Source organism: Tiliqua scincoides, chromosome 1 (assembly GCF_035046505.1).
Source record: "Tiliqua scincoides isolate rTilSci1 chromosome 1, rTilSci1.hap2, whole genome shotgun sequence".
NCBI lineage: Eukaryota > Metazoa > Chordata > Lepidosauria > Squamata > Scincidae > Tiliqua > Tiliqua scincoides.
In genome coordinates, this window is record NC_089821.1 from 200,117,064 (window position 1) to 200,134,944 (window position 17,881).

The 17,881-nt window shown below is 41.2% G+C and overlaps 1 protein-coding gene across 2 annotated transcripts in view; it reads right to left on the reverse strand.

The window, feature by feature from the left end:
• Positions 1-17,881, reverse strand: part of MAN1A1 (mannosidase alpha class 1A member 1) — a 79,996-nt gene that overhangs the window by 30,489 nt on the left and 31,626 nt on the right. For both annotated transcript variants that reach the window (XR_010793699.1, XM_066613872.1), the window contains exons 4-5: positions 11,470-11,550; positions 4,363-4,457 (exon numbers count right to left, since the gene is read on the reverse strand). Coding sequence is in view for 1 of the 2 variants with exons in the window: in XM_066613872.1 (XP_066469969.1) it covers positions 4,363-4,457; positions 11,470-11,550 (176 nt within the window). In the remaining variant the exon portion in view is untranslated. The remainder of the gene's footprint in view (positions 1-4,362; positions 4,458-11,469; positions 11,551-17,881) is intronic.

The following is a 17,881-nucleotide window of genomic DNA, read 5'->3' on the forward strand; positions in this document are numbered from 1 at the left end:
CAGACAAGTGAGCAGTGCAGAAAGCAGCATTTTGTGTTTTTATTTGGTTATTTTCTCCCACCTCCAGTTATGATTTCTGGGCAGAGTCAAGAAGCTTACACAATATGGCTTTATTTTGACATGTCACCAACAAATGTAAAGCTTGATATAATTAGTACTGGAGCAACTCAGACCAACAAGAAGCTAATGAATCTCCAATGAGGAGTGCAAGGGCTTAGCTCTTACCATGCCACATTTCTTGCTTTAACAGATTCATGAGAAACTGTTAGAGGGGCATTCATTAACATTCTTTATATTTGCTGATGAAAGATGGCTGATGCAAAACTGGAACAGCAAATGGAATAAGCCACTACCAGATGGGTTGTGGAGACTCCATTTTTTTCTTATAATCAAAGGAATTAAAATTGTTGCATCCTAAGGTTGCAGAGAGAAGCTTGATAGCATGGAGACAATGCTTAACAAAGATTCTCAAGCTGAGAATAGACAATAAGCAAGATTTAGAGGTGAAGGATGAAGTATCAGTCTCATGCCTCATGACTAAAAGAATCAAAATTATGCAAAATGAGCCACATGGTTGCCAAATTCAAAACTTGAGAACAACCCTTCATCCATAAATCTTTCAAAGCGGTGGGTGCAAAGTCAGTCCTAAACTTCCTTGGGAATATTTTGTATGGCTATTATGCTCCCTTCAAATAAACAAGCAAAGAGAACTGCTCCTGCCTGATGCATGCCCAGTCTTGTGGTTCTTCTCTTCTCCCAACCTGCTGCAATTTCACCAACACAGATGACACATCACATGAGCATGCAGTCCTAATGTCAACAGCTAAACAAAATGTGGGTTTTAATTTAATTATTCAGTACTGTTCTAAAATTAGCATAATAGCAATTTCATTTCAAGTGACCAGTGCTTACGTGCAAGGAATAAGTACACAAAAAATGTAATTTCCATAAAACGGAGAGCCCACTGCTTTTTAAGCATGCATGCACTTAGAACAGTTCATTATCTGATTCCTCAATTAGGTGGCATATGCAGACTTCTGTAAACCTTATCCATATATTTTACTAGCTTTCAAGATAGTTATAGCACTGATGAATAAAAGTAAAAAAATTCATGTTTCTATTGCTTTATGTACCAAGGGTTTAATTAATCACTTTTCCCAACACTTAAACACAGGAAGAGGGAATAAAATAAAAGAAAACTGAAAAGATCGTATATGCAAGTGAGAACTCCTCTTAGATCAGGTCCCTAAAGAAAAAGCAAGTAGAACACCAAAACAGGAAGCCGTGAATAAGTGCTTACTGTTCTACCATCCATGCAACAACAGTAAGTTAGACCAGTGGTTCATAAACCTTTATGGTGATTTACTCCCCAAGTTTTTGCAGGAGAGGTGCCAGGGCAGTGACACAATCTCCAAGATCATATTGCTAAGGGGGGGCGCCTTTGCCTGGTTCAGCTGAAGAATGGGATGAACACTTGCATGACTGTCTCTACAGTAAGAAAAGCAGCTTTAGAACATAACAGCCCCACTGGATCAGGCCATAGGCCCATCTAGTCCAGCTTCCTGTATCTCACAGCAGCCCACCAAATGCCCCAGGGAGCACACCAGATAACAAGAGACCTGCATCCTGGTGCCCTCCCTTGCATCTGGCATTCTGACATAGCCCATTTCTAAAATCAGGAGGTTGCACATAGGCAAAAACTGCACTTTTAAAGGGATGCATTTTTCCACTTCTCCATAGATCAGCACATTCCTTCTCATTTGCAGTGGCCTTTTTTGTTGAATCAAATCTGTGTAAAACAAGGCTGGACCTGTACTTGCCTTTTACTTCATTATACAAGCTCCTTTGATAGAAATACCTTAACTTAGCATAACAGATGTTAGGTTAGGTGGCAATAATGTCATGCTATATGTTAACACAATATCCCTTCTACCTTGTCTGATTTTTAGTAGGCACAAACATCACCATGATTTATATAATATGAGCTATATATATTTGAGCTAGCTAGCTATCTATCTGAGCTATGATCATTGAGAAGCTGTGTAAGGGGAATTGTGTGTGTCTTAGGCAGCTCTGTGTGAATTAAAAGATGTGTGATTTTTTAGGCTATTTTACTAGCCGTTTCTTTTTTGCTTGTTTTATTTGTTGTCTGTGATGCCAATAAAGGTTTCTAATCTGATCTGAATATCCCTTCTACATTTTCAGCCTTCACAATCAACAGGTTGTTTTACATGTTTCTTCCTAAAAAGTTATTTTAACATCAGAAAATGTGGAAATGCATTAACAGCACTAAGTATGAGGAAGAGCATCAAGAGTGGCACTGATGTTGTACAGAAGGCATGAACGGAAAGTTACTGTACTTGTTTGCCTCTCGAAACTGGCCCTGCATGGGACCTCTTGGACCTGCAGTGTGATGCTTCTAGATCAGAGGTTCCTAAACTGCACACTGCGGCACTTAAGGGCAGTGCAGCAAACTCACAGGGGTGTAGCAGGATATCCCTCGCTTTCCTGGGTGCCACCATCTTGGATTGAACAAGTCCTTGTGAGATCCAAGATGGTAGCACCAGAAAGAAAAGGCTACCATGAAAGAAAGATGCTGTGACTATTGTAAGTTTGGGAACTACTGTTCTAGATAGTTGTCTTAAGAGTAAGACAGTGTGCAAACTTATTTCTAGTTGTCAAACAAAGGTGTACGCCTAATTTAACAGTCATCCAGTCAAAGGGAAAAGTTACTTTAGCAGAGCATAAGCAAGATCATAAAAATCAAAATATTTTAAGGGCTGTTTTATATAACTCTTTTTTAAAAAGTAAGATCTGTTTTTATCCACCCTATCAAATATGCATTAGAAGCCCTAGTTCAGGTACTAGAAATACGCAGGCTCCCTGAGTTATGGACAGCTGTGCCAATGCAGCATGCCTTTTGGTGGTGCTTCTGTGCAAGAGCAATAGCACTAGACTGGCAAGACCTGGATATTTTCAAGCTACATAAGTACACATCCCTGGACCCTAACTGGTACATATGGAGGGCACTTAAGTGTAGGTTGTGCAGAATACAGGTCCAGCCTAGTTATACACAGATTTTTTTATCCACGGATTTGACTCAACACGAATGGCCATTGCAAATGAGAAGGAACGTGCTGATCCCTGGAGAAGGGAAAAATGCATCCCTTTAAAATCAGTTAAAAAAACCTGAACAGTCCTTTAACAATAGCCTCCTTAATATGAGAGAGAGAGAGAGAGAGAGAGAGAGAGAGAGAGAGAGAGAGAGAGAGAGAGAGAGAGCGCGCGCACACGTGCTGGCCAACAATCCTTCTCTCTCCAGGCAACCCCTCTCTTCTCCCTGAGCACATGAAAGAAAGGTGATCGCTTTGCATTGGTGAAGGGAGGGGCTGAGTGAAGCACCTTTGTAATCGCTTAAAGGAGGACTAATTGATGGACTGTCTTCTTAATGACTCTTATCTTACATCACAAAGGTCAGCAAGGTTGTTTTTAAATCACAGGAGCAAAGGAACTTTGTTTTTTAAATGAATTTGCTATAGTTTGTTTTTTGTCATTCCCATGAGTGCTTGGAATGGAACCCATGCAAATAATGAGACTCAACCTGTACTGGAGTTTCTAGAAATTCCTATTCTTCTGGGTTGCAGATACAAACTTGAAAACAGGTTGAGTATTAACGCAAAACTTGTATTAGAGAAATAAAGAAATATTTGCTAGGTTCTTGCATAAAGCCTTTAACAATAGATTTCACTCTAAGTATCTTTCCTACTGTGAGAAAGAAAATGATAACCTGCATATGCCTGTAGTAATGCTCAGTAGTGTAGCTAGCCATCCTGGAGCCTGGGACAAAGTTAAAAATGATACCCTCCCCCATGTCACACACACACTGACCAGCTTGTTTAGATCTTCCACACAAAAACATAGTTTATGCTTTTGTGTGCAAGATGAAAACAAGCTGGTCAGTTCAACTACTAGTTGCCAGTGAAGTTGGAGGAAAAGAATGGAACCAGAATTGCAGGAAGATTAACATTCAACCAACAATGTTGTGACCTGACCAGTTTCTCTTCCTCCTTGAAGATACTCAGCTTCTAAAGAGACTGAGCCATCATCCTACTGAGAGTAAAAAAGGTCATTTAAACTGACAGAATGGCTGCAACTTGTACTGAATATGCAAAGAAGATGCAAGACTCTTATGATGCACTGCCTCATGCTATGCAAGGGTTATCTATTCAGTTAAGCTGAGAACTCAGCTGATAGACAATACAGGAAAATCTGCCTGCTTGATAATTCGAATCAGTATGTAAAGCACAAGTAGAGAGGAATTTGTTTTCTGCAACTGCTACAGAAATATTAATTTGCTTTTACCTTTTGATGTTTAACAATGCCCAAGGAATTCCTGTAGGAGTGTTAAAGGCTGGAAGCAACTTCTCTCCTAATTCCACAGCTTTCTTTCGGAATATCTATAAAATTAAAATAAGCAAACATCATGTGACAAAACGAAGTAGTTTCTAATACAGATATGAACTATGATACAAGCTCAATTTCAAAGTCACATTCCCAATCTTCCAAACATGATTGAGGCTCAGTAATGTAACACTGGTCTATGGCCTTTTTGCCCCCTCTTGTATGCTAATTCTTTCCTGTTCTGTATGGTTGTGACAGCCACAATCAAGTAATCTATGGTTAGGCAATCTAGGAAAGGGAGAACCAGGAAAGGTTCTTGAACTCATGGGGATACCAAAATCTGCAGCCTCTTCAGACCCTCCAAAGGCAACCACAGCTCTGCTCTGGTTGTCTCTAGAAGGCTTCTGAAGTCGTCAGAGGCTGCACACATCAGCCCGCAGCCTCTGTGGGCTTCAGAATGCTCCTCACAGGCAAAAAAGTGACTTTGTTTTTGTCCGAAAACCATAAGTGACATTTTTTATGCCCTTTAAAGGCATTAGGAGGCCAGGAACCCACATTGAGCCAGATTTGGAAGGAAAATCTGTGGATAAGTGGGCTCAATCTGTATGGACCTTTGATATATTCTTGATTATACATATCATGGTTTTGAAATTACCTAAATGACATATGATGTGAGCCATAACTTGCAAATACTTCCCCCCAAACCAGAGACCACTAGCAATACTTTGATATGCAAGCCACACTTGGATCTTGAATGAAATTAGGATTTGTATTGTTCCATGTGCAACACTCATGACACACGTTCATTAAAGTTTAACATTTATTTTTCCTTGGTCCTTACACATGCAAGTTGGTCCTTTGTGCATACAGCAGGCTAGGCAGTCCCATTTTATGTCTCATATGCATAGGATACCAACAGCCAAGTTATTCTGCCTCTAAATCCCAGAACACAGGTCTAATTTTCAAATGTAGCAGATGAGGAGTTAATTATCCAGAAAGGCTGTCCCTTTTCAAAGCAGAGGTGTACATGACCGAAATAAAAATTCTGACCTATAGTCTGACCCTAAGATGTGAAGGAAAGAGCTGAATATGTACTCCAATGTGTAAAAGGTAAAGGTTCCCTCCAGCATTAAGCCTAGTCATGTCCAACTCTAGGGGGGCAGTGCTCATCTCCATTTTTAAGCTGAAGAGCCAGCATTTGTCCATAGACAGTTTCCGTGGCCATGTGGCTGGCATGACTAGACGCTCAAGTGCACAGAACATCATTACCTTCCCACCAAGATGGTACCTATTTATCTACTTGCATTTTTACATGTTTTTGAACTGCTAGGTTGGCAGGAGATGGGACAAGCAAGGAGAGATCACCCCACTGCACAGATTCGAACTGCCACCTTGCGGTCAATAGGCTCATTGACTCAGCGCTGCGCAACTGCGTCCCCACCACTCCAAAGTGTATAAGAGTGTAACTATCAAGTACCATGCTTAATGTTGAATACACAAGGCACACATGTCAGAAAATGTAGAAACCACTGTTTCAGAACGTTGTGATCAACATTTTGATTAGTGTTCTGCTGTATTTTTAAAATACAGTAGTAAAAATGTTGGTAACATCAACTGTCATATTGCTTATAGTAGCTTTAAATTTTTGTAAAGAATGCTAAACATTCTGGAAAAGGCTTGGGAAACTCCACAGATCTACCCACGATGATGGCAATAGGCCTGTGGGTAATTTTAAGAGAAGTGATTCATTTCAATCACGATATACAGTTCTGTATTTTCTCCATCAGAGATGGGTGTCTTTTCCCTATGCTCCAAGAAACTCTTTCAAATTCCAGTAACCAGATAACAGGCATCCCTAAAAGTCACAATCTATTATGGACCAGGTTTTAGCCAAATCTTTGATACTTTCATTTCTGCTCATAGGTAAACATTTCAATAGTGCTGGTAACAAAACTGGGTAATTTGGCTATTGATCCACTTGAATAATATGAACAGTCTTGTGCTTCTATTAAACACCACTTAGTGGTATGCACTCTGAATGATAAAGAGCATCATGAACATGATTATGGCATGCACCATGAACCAACAGTTAGGAAAACCATTTTAGATGTTCAGATTCCACTTAGGTTCCCAAATACCAATAATTTGGAAATGCCTAAAGAGATTTATAATCAAAGTAACATTTATGCATACTCCCAATATTCTTTGGAAAAGGCCACTAAGTAGCAAAATGAAAACTAGACAACATTAGTTATAACTCGCATTTACTTAACAGCAAAAGGAACCACAAGTAAATGATCTTTGATATCAAATCAATAAGAGATTAACTTTTCCAAGTTGGACTTAAAAACCAACCACCACCACCACCCCATGGACATACATATCTTCTTTCAGTACCAGAAATGCAGTACTTGGAGAAGTAGCATGGTTATGCTCCAGTTGAATTTTCTTAGCTGAATGAAAGGTATTTTTCAAACTACAGTTTCAAGTTTGAACACACTGTTTACCAGGGATAGGCAAGTCGGGCATCTCTGCCCCATGACTCAAGTAAAAAAATGAGTAATAACAGGCAGACTTTGAGTCACCCAGAGCATTTCTGCAATGTGAAAAGACTTGAGTTCAAGTCATTCCCTTTAAAAAGGCAGCTGTGGAAAAAACCAGGGCTGCTGTCCAGGTGTGTGTGTGTGTGTGTGTGTGTGTGTGTGTGTGTGTGTGTGAGAGAGAGTTCTCTTTAAACACTCCCCTGCAGTCCCCATTCCATCTGTTAACAAAGCAGAAGGGGTAGGATGGACTGCATGAGAGCAGGAACAGAAGGGGCAAGAGGGAGGAGGGTCACACCCAGCAGATGTGAGGCTTACCAGGATGACCCAATCCTTTGCAGCTCTACTCAGAAGTAGTTCCATTTGCACTAGGCATTCAGTTACTTCCTCCTCCCAAGTAACGGAGCCCAGTAGTGTAGCTAGATTGGGTGCAAAGCACTAAGGTTTGCACTGAGTCTCACTTCAGCTTGTAAAGCACTACATGTTGCATGAAGCCTCACCGCAGGTGTGCAAAGCGGTCCCCTCCTCTTCGTGCAGTGCAGGAGCAATAGGTGAGGCAGAACTGCCTGTTGTCTATGGAAAAACATCACTGCCCTGCCTGCTTACACCTGAGGAGGCTCTCATTACACCTGCTTTCTCCGGTGTAAGGAGAGCCTCCTAATGTGTAAGCAGGCAGGGCACCTGTGGTGCTTTTCCATGGACTAAGATAGGGTGGTTCTGCATCACCTGCCACCCCCACTCTGCATGTCCCTGCTCCAGAGGGATTCTGATCAGCTAGCAGTGAGGCTCCATGCAATTAGTAATGCTTTTGCAAGCCATGGTCAGGCTCGCTGCAAACCTAGCGCTCTCCACTCCTCTAGCAATGCAACTGGAGCACACAGTGAGGCACAGTGATCTTTGACCCTAGAGCCACTGGATAGCCCAGAAATACTATAGCATACACACAATGCTAAAGAGCTGCTTGATTTTAAAAGCATACCATTTGTGCAAAAAGCTTAAAAGCCACATTGCTAAAGCACAGAAACACAGAAAATAGTGAAAAGCTGTTTGAAGCTGTTTGTTAATTTCACAGAAGTTTCACAGAAGCTGGGACTTTGGGGCCTCAAAGGCTGTGTTAATACACTTTGGAATTTAGGAAAGATAGTGCAACTAAGGCAACGAAGAGATAGGCTTCATCTTGGCAGAAGTACACGTCTTGCCAAGGACACCACTATGCTTGCCTGCTGGTGCTCACTTATTCTATTCTTTCAGTCTTTCAGAGCAAAAGGCATATGTGTGTGTGTGTGTGTGTGTGTGTGTGTGTGTGTGTGTGTGTGTGTGTGTATATATATATATATACACACACACACACACACACACATATACATACACGGAGACCAAGTAACCTTTGATACCAAACCAAAGTATGTACCCAAAGTAAAAGGGTCACAATAGTTATATAGAATTAAGACACAGAAGTCAAACTGCTTAATTTGAGTGAAACTGTTACATGGTTGGCAACCTTCAGTCTCGAAAGACTATGGTATCGTGCTCTGAAAGGTGGTTCTGGAACAGTCTAGTGTGGCTGAAAAGGCCAATTCGGGAGTGACAATCCCTTCCACACTGGGAGCAAGTGCAGTCCGTCCCTGGTCTGTCTCCCTGGCTATGGGTCTTCCTTCTTTGCCTCTTTGCCTCAGTCTGTTGGGCAAGTGTCTCTTCAAACTGGGAAAGGCCATGCTGCACAGCCTGCCTCCAAGCAGGCCGCTCAAAGGCCAGGGTTTCCCACTTGTTGAGGTCCAATCCTAAGGCCTTCAGATCCTTCTTGCAGATGTCCTTGTATCGCAGCTGTGGTCTACCTGTAGGGCGCTTTCCTTGCACGAGTTCTCCATAGAGGAGATCCTTTGGGATCTGCCCATCGCCCATTCTCACGACATGACCAAGCCAACGCAGGCGTCTGTTTCAGCAGTGCATACACGCTAGGGATTCCAGCACATTCCAGGACTGTGTTGATTGGAACTTTGTCCTGCCAGGTGATGCCGAGAATGCATCAGAGGCAGCGCGTGTGGAAGGCGTTCAGTTTCCTCTCCTGTTGTGAGTGAAGAGTCCATGACTTGCTGCAGTACAGACGTGGACTCAGGACAAAAGCTCTGTAGACCAGGATCTTGGTATGTTCTGTCAGCTTCTGGTTGGACCAGACTCTCTTTGTGAGTCTGGAAAACGTGGTAGCTGCTTTACTGATGCGTTTGTTTAGCTCGGTATCGAGAGAAAGTGTCGAAGACTGCTGAGCCAAGGTACACAAAGTCATGGGCAACCTCCAGTTCATGCACAGAGATTGTAATGCAGGGAGGTGAGTCCACATCCTGAACCATGACCTGTGTTTTCTTAAGGCTGATCGTCAGTCCAAAATCTTGGCAGGCCTTGCTAAAACGAATCGTGAGCTGCTGGAGATCTTTGGCAGAGTGGGTAGTGACAGCTGCATCATTGGCAAAGAGGAAGTCATGAAGACATTTTAGCTGGACTTTGGACTTTGCTCTCAGTCTGGAGAGGTTGAAGAGCTTTCTGTCTGATCTGGTCCAGAGATAGATGCCTTCTGTTGCAGTTCCAAAGGCCTGCTTCAGCAGGACAGCGAAGAAAATCCCAAACAAGGTTGGTGCAAGAACACACAGTACATGGCTATTGTAGAATAAGTACTAATGGGCAAAAACTGGCTGTTAACAGATGGTAGGAAGAATCTTAATGCTTTGAAGACAGACAACAGCTTTAGAAGTTGATGGGAACTTTGCTCTCTTTAGGTATCCAAGTCCCACCAATTTCAAAGGGGCCACAGTAAGCTCCCCACTCCCAATCAACAAGTCTGTTACTATTCTGGATGGTGGGACACAATCTCAGAAGTTGGTTGAAAGAGCCTATCACTGCAGGATTATAGGATATGGTCCAGAATGGCTAGTGTTTGTACACACAATGCACAACATCCAAGTACCAACAGAAATCATCTCTGTAAAGGTTTCATGCGTAGATGTGCCAATGAGAGCACTGATGAGATAAATACCAAACTACCTCAAAGTCACAGACTGGGATGCACAGGCTGGGATAGTGATCTATGGAAAACTGTGATGAGACCCTGATTCTGGTTTGACCCCTTAATTCCAGGAAAAGGCAGCTGGATTCTATGCAACACAAACTCAAAATGCTAAGGCAGTTTCAGCTGAGACATCTTGTGGGTGACATACAGTTCTAATAATATTAAACAGAGGTCCACAGGCCAACACAGCCACATTTCTGATCAACTAGTGATCAATGTGCCAACACTGATGTGTCAAGTTTCAAATGGAGCTTTGTCTGCTTGGAAATTAAAAACTAGTAATTGCATTTTGCTTGAGCAACTTTTACCCTGTGACTACAGCCATCTATGGCCTCTGGACTTGGGGGGGGGGAAGACTCAGCAAGATAAGAGGGATCCCCAACTCTAGCTGTCCTCACCAACTTCATGGCTAAACTCAATTAAGGAGTTAATGAGCAAACAGACCTTCTGAGCCAGTTATTGCATCCTTAGCTATGTGTGAAAAACAAAGGCAGCACCCATCAAACACCTACTGGTGCTGTGATAAGCTATCACTAATTCCACCCACCAGTCAAGGGCTACTGTACCAATCAGCAGTCAGGATTTAAACCTATTCCCCCTTTTTAGGATTTAAACCTATTCCCCTATTCCCCCCTATTCTCCCTCTATCTTCAAGTGCAACTGAAGCTGCTGTGTCAGCACAGGCTGGACAGCTAACCTTGTTGGTCACTTCTCAATGTGCCCCTTCCCTGCAGGAAAGTAACTCTGGCTCTTTTACTGCTTTCCTCCTTGATCAAGGCTACATTAGAACTTGATTATGCTTAGAGCCCAGTAACAAGCTAAAAGTCAGAAATAGCTGTTGCTCCATCTAGCTAATTGTAAGTGAGTTGGCGTGCTTAGGTAGACATTGTTCTATTTTTGATGCCCCATTCTCCAGTTGTAAACCCCACAATAAATGCACTTTTGCTCCACCTTTTACTCTCACCTCCTTCATCCATCCTCACCAGACCACATAGCTGTGCCATTTGCCACTACATAGGATCCTGAACACAAGCTCCCTGAGCTTTCCCTCTTGTAAGCATATTGCATGTATTTAAAAAGCACATCTGGTAATAGCTATGCTGGGTTTTTAGGTAATGGATTCATAGCAATACAGCTATGCTGGGTTTTTAGGTAATAATCCGTTTAGATAATGGATTTCAGATTCTTCATTTAAGTTTTCCCAGGTAGATATAAGGTATAAAGTTAAAACATGGATCAAGAACATCTGTTTTGTCTTTCCCCAGATGCAGAATTACAGCTAAGCTCTTCAGAAAGGCACATGCGATCAACTGTTGCTAATAAGCAGGGAATGCACTATTCTTCCCACTTGCTTGTCAAGGCATATTGTTGGCTAATTTCCAGTCACCCTAGAAAAAGTCTGAACTTCATCCTGTAACTGCTTAGTGTAATTTCAAAGCTATGATTTATGATTATATATAATCTTACCTCTTCTCCAGAAAGATAGTATGCTGAAAGCAGCCCACCAACAAAGCGAATGTTCACTTCAAAAACTGAAACTTCTGCATTCTAAGAATACAAACAAATTTAAATTTAAAATTAATTTTCAGCATGAAAAATGTAATAGGATGTTACCAAAACCACCACATAGCATTAAGACCTTCTAATATGTCTTACAGAATATTAAAATTTGTTTCTTATCGTGTTTCATTCTTATGATGCTAAAAAAAGCTTTATTTATTATCACCAAAAAATGAACTATGCATGATGATGCATTCCTGTTCTCTAGGCCAATCTACGAAGTTATATTTGTTTGCTCAATTCTTGCTTTCTCCTTGATACTCTTTCTTCAACAGTTCAGTGAGCCATCAATTTCTTTTCTGCCACTACTTCTTGGATCTCTTGAAATTCCTCCATAGAGCTGGCAGCATAGGTGGGATCTTAGGTCATGACCCCGAGGGCCCATTCCTAAACATACCTGCCTATACGAGTCACATATAGAGATTTGCCTGGTGAAAATAGAGATTTGCCTGGTGAATTGTTATTTCCATAAATTATTTGCATGGCAGTTCGTTGTTCCATCCTCCTCAGCTGTCAATAGATTTTTTTTCTAGGTCCCTTCAATAAGATGGAGTTACTATTATTATCCCCCAGAATCCCTGGGGGCTGGGGGATAAGAATAGGCCCTCAGTTTGGCTGTACTTGTCCTAAGAGGCGACTAAACAGCCACCGGGTAGATGGGACTCATCAGCCTGAGGAGGCAGCTCATCTGAGAGAAGGAAAACTCTGATCCCAAACCTCCACTGCCTTGTGGCTACATCCAGTTATGGAAAAAGCTTCAGGAGTCAATCTCGAGGCAAAATCTGGAGCCGGAGTCCCCGAGGCTGTTCATGGCTGAACACAGTCATGTTCTGGCAACTCCTGCAATGCCGCTGGAACCAACTGTATTGGTTTCTGCCTTTCCATTGGACCATTTCAGCGACATGGAGAGGGGGGGATTAGCTGCATGGGTAACAGTCTATCCTCCATATCTACTTTACCCAAGCTTTGCGCACTGGAGAGGACACTTTGTTCCAGAACCACCATTCAGAGCGCGATACCATAGTTTTCCGAGACTGAAGGATGCCAACAAGGCACTATTATTTTGGGAGGAAGCTACTGGCCAAGGGGAAGAGGAGCAGTTTGGGATTACCACCACTAGTTAATGAAGGGAACCATGGGGTTTGGGAAAGTCCTCTAGGTAGATGAGCCACAGAGAAGGCCCCAAGGCCCAGAAGAATCTGGTGCCACCTGTGATCTTCCTTTATCTCTAACCTTCAGTTAATTCAATGTATGTTGAAATTCCCTGCACCATATGTAAAGGACTGTAAAACAGTCGCCCCTTTTTGAATAAAAGTACTTCAATACAAACGTTTAGACACCATGTAAAGACTCTAATTTCTGAAAGCTTTAAAATTGCAATGATCTGATTTCATGTTCCTACTGTGGCATTTTAATTATTAGAAGTTTATGAAAGTGGCTTTATTTTTGAATTAAGAAAAAAAACTAAAAATATATGAAATTCCAGACCATTCATTGAATAAATTTGTGAATGTGTACTTTGATTCTATGTGTCCAGACTGTTGCCAACAAAGTAATTTATAGAAGGTCTTTGATAACCAAGAGTGACTGTCACTCTTGAATGACTTAGAATCCATCCATTCACTTCCAATACTGTTGTGGTTGGCACGGTTGGCGGTTCACTGTGAAATAACAGGTTCTCTTGTTGAAGAGCTCATATCTGTGTAAAGCAATACAGACAATCACCCCCATTCCTGCCTTTGTTTTGAAGAGTTCAGTATCAAGCAGAATGCTACTAAACTTAACAGTATCCTGAGTAGTGCTTCCACCATCAAGACGTCTCTGTGGGAACAGAAGCGATTCCTGACAGTAGAAGTATCTTCTATTCAAGATATTGACCTTTTAAACACATAGCTGCACCCCCTTAGGGTTGCAAAAATATAAAATTTATTCTTTAACAGGTGCTAGTCATACTCCAGGCATTCTACAATAATGGCAGCATTAAAGAACTGATCCCAACAACTTGTATTTGGGTTTTTATTCAATATTGCAGAAAGTGATTTATGCCTATGACCCAATTATGATTGTATAGCAGCTGGGCTAAGAGGAGGTTGACTTTCCAGCATTTATTCTTTCATTGAAAGAAATTACAGTAAAATTGAGAAAGCTGCTAAATTATTCTAGACACTGTATAAATATTAAAGGATGATTACAGTGAAAAGTTAAGCTTCCAAAGTAGTAGAACTAATAGGAAGCAATTTAAATTACTGAATTTACCTGGCAAGTTTACCTGCTGGAGTTACTTTGTATAAGCTATATCCTCATAATATTCTTGTTGTAGTAGTGTCAAGAAGTTTGTGTCTATTTTTTGATTATGGAGCAAAGACCCAGATTACATCATAATTATAGACTCTAGCTACTATTTCATTATAGGTGAATCTTATATCATTAACAATGCCACTAAATTCATATTTTTATAGTAAAATTTATCTCACTGCCAAATTAATGTAATTGGCTTTTTAAAAAGCTGTCTAAAGTGGCAGCATGACCCCCCAAATTCTAGGATCTAGAATGGACTCCTCATACATTTTGATCATGGAATAAGTCAAAGCACTGCACAAAATGGTATGCTATTTTTAAAAACAGTAGTATCCTTTTCAATCCCCCCCCCAGATAATTTTTGTTTAATCTGAGAAAATCTCAAGTTTTACTCTGAAACTTTGGTTTCTTCAGCCAACCTCTAACACAGGGGTGCCCAAACCCCGGCCCTGGGGCCACTTGTGGCCCTTGAGGCCTCTCAATGCAGCCCTCAGGGAGGCCCCAGTCTCCAATGAGCCTCTGGCCCTCCGGAGATTTGTTGGAGCCCACACTGGCCCGACGCAACTGCTCTCAGCGTGAGGGTGACTGCTTGACCTCTCGCGTGAGCTGTGGGATAAGGGCTACCTCCACTGCTTGCTGTTCCATGTCTGTGATGCAGTAGCAGCAGCAAAGAAAAGGCCAGCCTTGCTTTGTGCAAGGCCTTTTATAGGCTATTGCAAGACCTTCAATCATTCATATAAGTTCATCTTTAATATATTCATTTATGTAAACTTATGCAAATTTATTTCAAATTTTAAATGTAAATTAATTCTTTTTCCACCCGACACAGTGACAGAGAGACGATGTGGCCCTCCTGCCAAAAACTTTGGACACCCCTGCTCTAACAGAAAGTAAAGCTAGAATGTAACAAGATACCATAAGTATATCTCATTAAATGCCATCAGAACTTCTCCTTGCATCCCCCCCCCCATGTAAAGGGTTACCTGGGAAAACAGTTAAGGCTGCAGCCTTAGATGAACCAATTAATTGATCAAACAGATCTAACAAATAGATGAGAAGGTCCCTATCAGGCAAGTGATTTACATTTAAAATGTTTATTACATAAACACTGCAGAAGACGTGTCATCTCAAGAAGCATTTTTTTCTGAATGAAAGAGGCCTCTAAAATTATGCCTGCTGCAACAGTGAGCACAGGTTTTTGTTTTTAATTCAGACCAGTTTAGCACATGCAAACTACTCAAGCACAATGTATTTAATTGGGTAATTGTGCCAAAAGTTGCTATGGTCAAGCCTTTTCTTTCCTTAAATTGCTTACACATCAGTTTCAAGCTTCAAAATTGAAGCCATTCAGACTTAAAGTTTTACAATAGCAGGACTACCAACTAAATAGATACTTATGATTAGTTTGACTTTTTATTAGTAAAACTCAACCTCTTAAACAGAAAACATACAAAAAAATTAAAAGGTCTCTTGGGGGATCCTCGCTACAATAACAGTAATCTCTTGCTTATGCAAGAAATGTCCATTCAAACCAATTAAACTTTGCAGTCCCTACCACCTCCACTGCTCTGTGATATTTTACAATATTGGCAAAGGACCAATAGGACTATGGCCAAAAGTTTTAGATTAACTTTGGAAAACCTTCAGTTGTGACTTTCCAGAATGACAGACTCCACCAAATTCCTCATACTCAGTTCTCTAAATTACAATTAGCAATAAGATTTTATTGTCTTTATCAACATATATGATGTGGTTGATTGATGACAGAAGAAACCAGAGATTATGTTCCTGGGCAAAAAACTTTATATACCACTGGAGCTGTCTTTGCTAAATGGATTGTGAACTTCTTCAGATTTAAACAAAATAGTTTTGGAGAGAACTGAAAAGGATGCTCCAAGACAGCATATGTTCCTTTATCAAGTATTAGTTAAAGAAATAAACTATCAATCAGTTCAAGAATCCTCATTTTAAGTTTTAGCTCCAAATAAATCTTCTGACAGATTTTACCATCTCTAGCAGTTGTACAAACCACAGCTCATACTAAATACATTAAGTTATACAATCCACTTGGGTATTTGCAGAACAAGTTAAGCAAGAGATTGTATGAAGTGGTAGTTTTAAAAGCTCTCTTGAATAGGATAGCCGTTAAGCTCATTATAGCAAGCTAGCTTCATCCTGGAAAAGCATGCAGATCAGAAATATCTGAGGAGCAGACGAAGTGACTTTACTTCACTTCTAAGAACTTCATGCCATCAGATGTAGTAAAGGAGGGATAAGACAGTGAAAACACCCATTGAAGACTATGCCTGATAATTTCCCTATGATGACTCAGTCTCAGAAAACAAAGTCATTTTGAAAGAAAACACAAATTTAAAATATTCTCTTTCCGCCACATAAAATGAAATTAAGAGATTTGTAAATCAGTATGTTATATAAAGATGAAAACCTATACCTCAACACAAGTTTTTAATACCAACCACAATTTAAAAGAACATTTTCAAACACCAACCTATATTTTAAATCAAAGGTAACAAGGAAGAGGAAAGGCACAAACAATGAAACTTTTGAAGGGGGGCAGGGAAGGAGCAGCAGGTTGCTGCATAGCCTGCAAGTCTCCCCCCCCCCCCATGAATCTATAAAATTGTAGAGCATAGCGCACTCTGATTAAAAAGCTGCTAGGATGTGGATTCTCACAAGCAGACAAGACAGCATTGGCTGTTGCCAATTCAGGCATGTGCTCACCTGTCAGCCCTGCACCTGCCCACACAAACTAGTGGCCAGCACCTCTAGCACTGTTGCCCATAGTGAGAATCCCCAAAAAGATACCTTTTATTTTAAATAAATGTTACAAGTTGACATATTTGTACCAAAAGGGCTTTTCTTTTTCTGGGAATCCTATTGTGGTTCACACACTCAACATCTTGGTTTATATTGTTACTCTGGAATTTTTCAGCTTTGCTTCAGGCAAGCATATTAATTTCATAAAACTGAAATCAGAACTGTAGCATTTAAGATCTAATCTCTGATTTTTTATGGACTCCAGAAGCAGGTTCTGAATCATTGCTTATTTTGCAACTATCCATAACCGTAAGGCACACTGAGGCAGCCAGGAAGATGGAGAGGCCAACATCAGTTGATGATGGGCCTCTGTAATGGTGGAAGGATGATCTGGAGCACCTGGCAGTAAAGTATCCCACTGAGTAGCAGGAAGGCATTCTGGGAAGGGGCTAAACTGGGCAGGGGAGGGTGGCCCAATGACAGCAGAGGCTGCTGCTGAATCTTATCCCCCCCTCCTGAGTGCTGGAGCCCAACATGGGTCCCCTCAGTTCTGTTACAGCTAAATAGCTGGTGCAGCTCAGAGGCGACCCATCAGGGCCACACGGTATAAGAACCAATGTTTCCTTATCCTGAGGAGACCTCCAATGGCTGCTCTGGCCCCACAGCCATTTTGGTGCTGCTGTACTGCATGGCACCAGTAGAGCATTGGATTGGGCCCTTAGTAATAACCAACTCTGTTTGAATTTCAAGAAACATCTGTGCAACTTCAATTTAACATTGTCAATTTTCAATAAAAAGGCGCAGAACTACTATAGCAACCTAAAGAAAAATGTAATACTGAGAAGTTTAGCACTTGCGGGATCTATGGTATTTCTTTAGCAGTATATGCATGCCCCTTTATCTGCAGGAGTTCTGTTCTGGAACCCCCATGGATAGCTGAAACAATAGGGTGAACACTCTCCTCACCTCTGGGGGGATTTAGAGCTCAGAAGAAGCTGATGATGTCTGTCACCAACCTCTGCCAAGCTCAGACTGAGCTCTGAAGCCGAAATAACAGTTTCATGGAGAAACTGTTGAAGTGGTGTTTTTAATGCTTTATAAGGCATTGGGAGGTCTGGGGAAACTTGGAGGCTAAATCTTGGGAGGCTGATCTTGGAGTCTAAAGTCTAGTACTGTACCTCCCTGAGGTTAAGAGTGCAGAGAAAGATGTTTAAAAGTGCTGGTTGTCTGAATAGATTCTCCC